Here is an 8,476-nt window from a genome sequence, read left to right on the forward strand (position 1 = left end):
CTTTCCCTAAGCTATTGCTTGGCTTGGAGTGAGGAAAGAGAACTCAGTGATTGCTGAGAGCAGGAGATTTTTTCCTGAAGAAAAGCCACTGGAAGTACATGGTTATAACTTCTAATTATTTTTTTAATCCTTTAATAGGAGCTTTAAAGTGTAGCACTTGGTTTAGAACTTAGATCTAGCCACGTGGCTGTGCATTTTTGTGTCTGCAGGTAGAAATCCCTGCTTCTTTAGGCTACAAGTGGTGTTTCTTTTCCTAAAATGAGGAGGTAGAAGGCAGGTCTGGTGAGGAAGAGTGGGCACTAGAAGCAGTGCCCAGGACAGCAAGAAATACCAGCTGCCTGTAGAAGGTCAATGAAGTGCTTTGTAATGAGTCTTCAAGGTAACACAGCCCTCCAGACCTAAGGAGCTACACCCCAAATTCTATGGTAGCAGGGGGGGTGGATGTGAAATCATTGAAAAACCAACAAGGCAAAAAAAAAATCCTCATCAGCTTCATGGTGGTGTGTGAAACATCACTTTTGGTCAGCCTGTGGAGAAAGGGTAGAGATGAACAAGTTGTGATGGCAAGGAGATTGTCCTGAGCAAATCTGAGACACATATTTAAGAAGTGAGCCCCTTCCTGAAGTGGCTGCCTCCAGAGGAGACCCAGCTACAAGTGGAATTCCTCATCTGGGTGATATTTATTCAGTTGAGTGGCTGAACTGCCTGTTTCATAACAGGGCTGAGGTTTTATAGCTGTTGAAGACCCGAGTCTCAACCAGCTTGGATAAAGATCTTGAAACTACCTATGGTTAGTGGCCCAGCTACATTTCTGCTGCAGAAATTTGAATTAGTGCTGGGAATATTTCACGTGTGTGTCTGACATGTCAAGTGGCCAGAGCTGGGCAGGGCTGCAGAAGATCCTGCTGGAACAGGCTGAGCGTGGACTTGGCTGGCTGAGGTGAGACTGACTCAGAGAGCTGCCTTCTGTTAGTGATTCTTTGAGAAAAGTCTTTTTTTCTGCTCCTAAAGCTGCTTATTCTTATTTCTCTTGTCACACCTCACGAGATGGACAAAAGCAGTTTTGCCCTAGTCATTGAAATTCCCTCAAAACCTTAATTTGAATGAAACCAAAAGGAAGTGAGCATAGAATCAAAGACCTTTGAGGTCATCAAGTCCACCCATTATCTCAACAGCACCATGACCACTAAACCATATCCCCAAACTGCCACACAGACCCTTTTTTTGAACCCCTTCAGAGATGGGGACTCCACCACCTCCCTGGGCAGCCTGGGCCTCACCGCTCTAGCTGAGTGGTCATGGGAGTGTTGGGTTGATGGTTGGACTATGATTCCTTAATCAAGCTTGTACCAGATGAAAGATCTGCCAGAAAATGAAAGAACTAGCCTTAAAATCAGCACAAAGCTTTCCTCATCTTTTAATAGTAAGAAATACTTCTTTCCACATCTCTCTTGAAATGTGAGTGGATTAAAAAACCTCATGTATGCTCTGAATGTTGGAGATTTTTTTTTTGAATTCTTAATTTGACTTCTAGGGCAGTGCTGAGAATGAAATCAGTCATTGTATCAACTAAAACCAACCCAACCCCCCAGTCAGTAGATCCTAATTTCTCCTCTCTGTGTGTGGTTTTTTTCCTCCCATACTACTCAAAATGTTTCATCTTTTAAATTGTCAAGGAAAATTTGGGATCCTGAGGGGGGGAGTCATTAGTATTTTATCTCCCCTTCCTCAGTGTGTTTTCAAGAGCTTTGTTGGAGCCCCTTTTAAAGATGTGAAAAGAAGAATTTATGTTCCTTGTCTGGTCTTTTTTTTGGTGTCAGTGATGTGACATTGAATAACAGGGTTGGGTGAGGGCAGGGTATTATTTAGCACAAGCTGAACTTGGACAGCATGATTTCTTAGAGGCAGAGATGTTGGATTTCAATCATATTTTAGGATGGTAGTAATGACCAGTAGGAAAATAAACTATTTCACACTAATTAAAAACTTGTTTGGATCAAGGCTTGATCAGTTTCCCCTGTCAGAGCTGCTCCCTCTGCAGCTTGCTTTAGGATTCCTGCTCTGGAGAATCCTCCAACCACGTTGTAAGTAGATTGCTCAGAGTCCTAATGAAGAGAGGAGCTCCCAGAGCCAGGAGGAGCTTCACCAGGCCACTTTCCTCACAGGGGTGTTGGTTCTTCAGTGTGAAAACATCCATGGAATCACCAAAAAAAAGTGTTTTGAGGTCTTAAGTGTTTTCCTGCAGGGAACATAACATAGGAAGCTCATCTCCACTAGTTCTGTCCAGTGCTCTTGCTGCTGCACAGTCTCTTTTTAACTTACTCTCAGCAAAAATTGGGCTGATGTTGGCCTGAGTCTTGGCATAGCTGGTGGGTTCAGTCCCAAGGAAGGCAGATGCTTTCTGTGGGGAGGGCAGGATCCTCTGCACCCCGTGGTACTCCGGTGTTTGGATGTTCCCTGGAGGCCACGGGTGCTGCTGTGGAGCTGGGAGGGTCTTGCTTTATTTACTCCCCTGCCACTTGTGCTGCTGGCTGGGTGGGTTGAGCAGATGGGGCAGGCAGGGCTGCTCAGCAGAGCCAAGTGAGCCAGGTAGAGTAAAAATAACCTGCCCACGCAAAGGCTGGGCCCTGCTTCCCCGAGCCTGGCTCGGGTGGAGGGGGTGGCAGCAGCTCCTGGGAGGAAGGGAGGCATCCCTGGGTCTCTGCCTGTCTGCTCTCTGCCTTCTCAGCCCTCACGACTGTTTCCTTTTTGCAGATGACACGCCTGGTGCTGCCCCGCATGGTGGAAAGGTGAGTCACAGTGACACCCCCCCAGCCAAAGGCATCATTATTTATAGGGGAGAATCCTTTCTTGAAAAATTCATTCCTGTGACTAATCAGCCCAGTCTCCATGTTTTAATGGCAGAGCAGAGCTGGGTGAGTCACGCTGATGGGGCATGAATCATCAGATGGTGGAAGCCTCTTCCACTCGATTCCCTTTTTATTTTGCCTCTCCTCTCTCCACTGTTGTGGTGATTCCTTTTAGAGCAGAATTAAAAAACCCGTCTGAGTCATCAGCACTAACTCCACAACCTGCTCTTCTGAGGGGGTGGTTACAGTGCCTGGGAATAACCTTCTTAAGGCTATTTCTCTAAGTCATGGTAAGTAAAATGGATGCAGAGAATACGTTCTCGTCCTACAGTAGGAGGTGTGTGGAGGGAAGCCTCTGATCATTTGGGAGAGCAGAATTGGAGGCAGCTCGTGGCCATCAGATTCCAGGCACGCCCCTGTCGCCACAGCAGACGTGCTCTGACTTCCCAGCCAGCTCCAGGTGAAACCAAGAGCTGCCCAGGCTCCCCGTGGGCCCTCCAGGCTGGCTTCTGGCTGGTGGGGAGGTGCCCAGGCTGTTGGCAGGCTCTGTTGGGGTGCAGACCCCTTTTTTGGTGGAGGCTGCCCTAGGTTGGGGCTGAGATGTGCTCCAGGGGCTGAGGAGAGCTGTGCAGAGCTGTGTGTGACAGTCACCCTGGCATTGCCTCCAAAGGGTGCCACACGAGGAGCATTTGGAGTGGGTGAGCCTCCAAGTCTGAGAAAGACAAGGAAAAGGGTATTTCTTGTGTCATGGAGTCACAGGATGGTTTGGGTGGGAAGGGACCTTTCAAGATCACCCAGTCCAGCCCCCTGCAGGGACAGGGACATCTGCAGCTAGAGCAGGGTGCTCAGAGCCCCGGCCAACCTCCCCTGGGATGGTTCCAGGGATGGGGCAGCGACCACCTCTCTGGGCAGCCTGGGCCAGGGGCTCACCACCCTCAGCATCACACATTTCTTCCCTCTATCCAGTCCTGTTTCCTCCTTCCACAGAGCTCTGGAGAAGGAGTGTAACTCTTTCCAGTAAAGCTAGAGTAGAAGATGAAGGTTATAGAATCACAGAATTGTTTTGGTTGGAAGAGACCTTTAAGATCATCAAGTCCAACCATTCCCCAGCACTGCCAGGTCCCCACTGCCCCATGTCCCTCACACCACATCTCCACAGCTTGGAAACCCCTCCAGGGGTGGGGACTCCACCACTGCCCTGGGCAGCCTGGGCCAAGACTTGACAACCCTTTCAGGGAAGACATTTTTTCCTAATACCCAACCTAAACTTCCCTTGGGACAACTTGAGGCCAGTTCTTCTTGTCCTGTTGCTTGTTCCTTGAGAGAAGAGACTGACCCCCACCTGGCTGCAGCCTGCTTTTGGGGGGTTGAGAGCCAGAGGGTCTCCCCTGAGCCTCCTTTGCTGACCCCCAGGTCCCTCAGGTAGTACTTTATACTACAGTGGTGGTAGCTACTCAGGGTTTTCCAGTCAAAAGTTAATCCTTGCCCACCTACTATTATTGGTGGCCAAAGGGACCTGCCTCTTGTGAAACCATCCCCCTCTGCAGATGCCAACCTGACCAAAGCCACCCTGCTTTGAGAGGTTCTGCTGTGGTTGGCTATTTTTTCAATTTTGAACCTAGAACCATTTCTTGCCTCAGTTTCTTCTTTGTCTAAAGAGCTGTCACAGTTATCCCCTTGGCAGAGTTATCTCTTCAGCTTCTCAGGACAGGTTCTCTGCTCCACCTCTAGAATGTGCTGGTTTTTCCATATTCACCTGGGTAAGAAGCTTTGAGTGAAAGGCAGGAAACCAGGGTCCTGCTGACTCCTGGTTCTAACTGCCCTTGAGCACACCATGACATGTTCCTTCTCACTTCTCCCAACTACATGATTACCTGGAATCTCAAGGATTAATGCTCAAGAAGAAGCTTGGAAGGAAAAGGTTAATAAGTGGCTAAAAGGGCAAACATGGGTTTGGGGTTTTTTGGAGCCATTTCAATGACTGCTGCATTGGGATGGAGGTCTTGGCTTCTGTGCCAGGGCAAAACATTTGAAAAAGCTTCCACTTTCTGTTGGGTTCTGTGAAGTCAGGTGGGTTTGCAGCACACAGAAGCAACATCTGCAGCTGCCAGCTCCTGCACAGTCACAGCTCACAGCCCACTGCCACCTCTACGAGTCCATAGCCACGGGAGGATGAGTGGTGGATGTACTTGGCTGCTCTTTGGGCCAACCATAACTTTATCCCATGAGGGAAAAGGGCTCCAGGCTCTGAGAACAAGGCTGGCCTGGGGGTGCCATTGCTGCCCCTCAGGCCCTGCAGGAGGACAGCAGGGTGAGGAGGTGGCTGTGACTCTGGAGCATCCTGCAGCCAGCTCTACTCTTACCAGACCAACCCAGAAAGGGAGCAGCCTGTCCCTGCTTGGCAGCCAGGTCTGCAAGGAGGAGCCACAGCTGAGTCTTGGTACATCTGGTACTTCTTATTTATAATAAACACAGCAGATGAGATGAATGCCACCTCTGGTAACGGCCTTTTCAGTCTCTGCTCTGGCTCCTCTGCTCTGCTGGGAACACCTCAAGTGACAATTCATCTGCAGCTTCCTGTGACACTTGCACTGAGCAGTTCCTCTCTACATTTTCAGGCTGTGCTAAGGTGGGAGACTCACAGACTGGAAAACCCAAGCTTGATGTCTTTGGGAAGAGACAAACCACCCCCACCAAAAACGAGTTGCCCATTTCTGGACCCAGCTCAGGGGCTGGCATTTCTTGCCAGGGCAGTAGCAAGCTCATGATTTGGTCAGGGAGGAATCTTGCTCTTCCACTTGACGTGCAGCTGGAGCAGGCTCTGGTTGCCACAGCAACAGGGAGATGGCTAAATATAGCCTGCTGGTGCTGGACCACTGCAGGGAGAAGGATGGGGAGGTGTCAGGGTGTGGGCCTGGCTCCCTTCACCTTGACCAGCTCTTTTTTTTTTCCATTAGTGGCACAGTTGAGTTGGATGGAGGCAAAAATTCTGCCCTCATGTGTGTGGTTCTTCACATCACTGCCTAAAAACATTTCTCATGGAATCCCAGAGTGGTAGGGGGTGGAAGGGACCTCTGGGGATCATCTCATCCAGCCCCCTGCTCCAGCAGCTCACCCACAGCAGGGTGCCCAGGATGGGGCCCCGGCAGGTTTGGAATCTCTCCAGGGAAGGAGACTCCACAGCCTCTCTGGGCAGCTCTGGCACCCTCACAGCAAAGAATTTCCTCCTCCTGTTCACCTGGAACCTCCTGGCTTCCAGTTTTGCCCACTGTCCCTTTTCCTGACAGGAGTCTGGCTCCATCCTCTTGCCCCCCACCCTTTAGTTCTTGATCAGCACTGATCAGATCCCCTCTGAGTCTTCTCCAGCTCAACACCCCCAGGGCTCTCAGCCTGTCCTGAGCACAGAAATGTTCCAGCCCCTCAGCATCTTTGTAGCTCCTCTGGATTCTCTCCAGCAGTTTCTCTCTTGACTCTAGAACTGGATGCAGGACTCCAGAGGTGGCCTCCCTAAGGCAGAGCAGAGGGGAAGGAGAACTTCCCTCCATCTGCTGGCCACAATCCTCTTCTGGATCCACCCCAGGAGACCATTTGCCTTCTTGGCCAAGAGGGCACATTGCTGGCTCATGGACAACTTGTCGTCCAAGACTCCCAGGTCCTTCTCCACAGAGCTGCTTTCCAGCAGGTCAGCCCCTCACCTGTACTGGTGCTGGGGGTTATTCCTCCCTAGGTGCAGGACCCTATACCACTAAAAATAACAGAACACCTTGAAAATCATGAGACTAGACTCAAACCAACACAGCTTCTGCCATGCTACAAGTGTGGATTAAACCCTCAGTTGATTCATCTCTGGAAATGAGGTGGCCAACGTGACAGAACAGAATCATTTCAGCCATTCAGGCTTTCAAACACCTTTGTCAAAGCTGGTTGTGTTTTTCAGGATTTACCTTGGTTGGTGAAATAAAGTAGTAACATGGCTCAAAGTTGATAGTGTGGAGAGCACGAGACCACAAATGACTCCTGAGTTTTCACGACAGCAAAAAAGTTCACAGTAGATGCTAAGAAGTTTTTCATGTCCAGACAGGTTCTGCGTGTGATATTTGTTCATGAGCTCCATGAGATCACAGATCCACCAGCACTGAGAACAGCAAAAAAAGTTCACAGTAGATGCCAAGAAGTTTTTCATGTCCAGACAGGTGCTGCTTGTGATATTTGTCCATGAGCTCGATGAGATCACAGATCCACCAGCACTGAGATCTGCTGCTGCAGTCTGGGGAACACTTTTTTTCCTTCCAAATACAGGAGAGAAATATGAAGAACTTGATTTAAGAAAAAGAAGGAAAAATAACACACCCTGGTGTATCCCTGAGGTGAAGAGATGGGTTCAGTTTAGCTATTTAAGAGATTATTAAGGGCAGCCTTGATAAGAGTGTACAGAGGAAGGAGTGGCAGAGATGGAGATCTTGATTTAGCCTCTCAGAATACAAAAGAAAAAGGAAATTTATTTAAGTGAAAGGCTGGAATTTAGATCTGATTAAAGCCATGTCAGAGTACTTGCCACAAACCATCACTGAGGACAAAAGTTTAGCAGGAATCCAGAAAGGATCATCAGGAAGCTCACGTTTCTACAACAAACCAAAGCTTTAGAAGAGAGGCTGGTTGTCCAGCTCTTCGAGGTGGGGTGAATCCATGGTCTACCCAGTGAAGAAAACCTTCTTGGAAACACACCCAGCAGTGAGCAGCCCCTTGCAGAGGCTCTGTGTGCTGGTCCCTTTGAAGCAGCTGAGGCCACAGTGGGTTTTGTGGTGTCTTTTGCTTTTAGAAAGAAAACAGTTGTAGCCTTAAAAGCTCACAGCTTAAAACCTCCAGAGAAAAGGCAGCTGGGAAGGGGGCGTGGAGGGGGAATGCTTCCAATCACTCCAATTATAATTCTGCTTATGGACTCCCCAGGTCAATAGGGACTAGGGACTAGGGGCAAGAGCCCAGCAGAGGCTGTCTAGGGGGAATGGGGTCTGGAGCATCCCTGTGCTCAGGAAAGGCTGAGAGCACTGAGGACCTTTAACCCCCAGGGTGAAGAGGAGCCTGAGAGGAGATCTGATCAATGCTTGATCAAGAGCTAAAGGATGGGGGCAAGAGGATGGAGCCAGACTCTTCTCAGTGGTGCCCAGCAACAGGAAAAGGGACAACAGACACAAACTGGAACCCAGGAGGTTCCAGGTGAACAGGAGGAGAAACTTCTTTGCTGTGAGGGTGCTAGAGCCCTGGAGCAGCTGCCCAGAGAGGCTGTGGAGTCTCCTGCTCTGTGCCGGGGCACCAGCCTGGGCACCCTGCTGTGGGTGAGCTGCTGGAGCAGGGGAGTTGGATGGGATGATCCCCAGAGGTCCCTGCCAACCCCTGCCAGCTGGCATTCTGTGCTTGGTTTTTAGGTGGTTACTTAGATCCTTCTGGCAGCACAGCAGTGGCATAGGCTGCACCTAGAGGAAAAATCTGCTGAGAATCTCCTCTGTGAACCTGCAGGAGGGGAACCATGTGCTGCCTGCTGGTGGGCACACTCTCACTGGGCACTCAACGTGGCAAGCTTGGTATGGTTGGGCTGGCTGGGGGCAACTCCTTAACGCCCAATTTGCCTG

General features: G+C 49.8%; 1 protein-coding gene across 1 annotated transcript in view; it reads left to right on the forward strand.

The window, feature by feature from the left end:
• HSD17B12 (hydroxysteroid (17-beta) dehydrogenase 12) overlaps nucleotides 1–8,476 on the forward strand; it is a gene marked incomplete at its 5' end in the record, with an annotated part of 23,523 nt that overhangs the window by 5,319 nt on the left and 9,728 nt on the right. Inside the window, one exon of the mRNA XM_008940428.1 lies at nucleotides 2,755–2,789. Within this exon, the coding sequence (XP_008938676.1) occupies nucleotides 2,755–2,789 (35 nt within the window). The remainder of the gene's footprint in view (nucleotides 1–2,754; nucleotides 2,790–8,476) is intronic.

Source organism: Merops nubicus, unplaced genomic scaffold (genome assembly GCF_000691845.1).
Source record: "Merops nubicus isolate BGI_N331 unplaced genomic scaffold, ASM69184v1 scaffold9565, whole genome shotgun sequence".
In the NCBI taxonomy this organism is placed as follows: domain Eukaryota; kingdom Metazoa; phylum Chordata; class Aves; order Coraciiformes; family Meropidae; genus Merops; species Merops nubicus.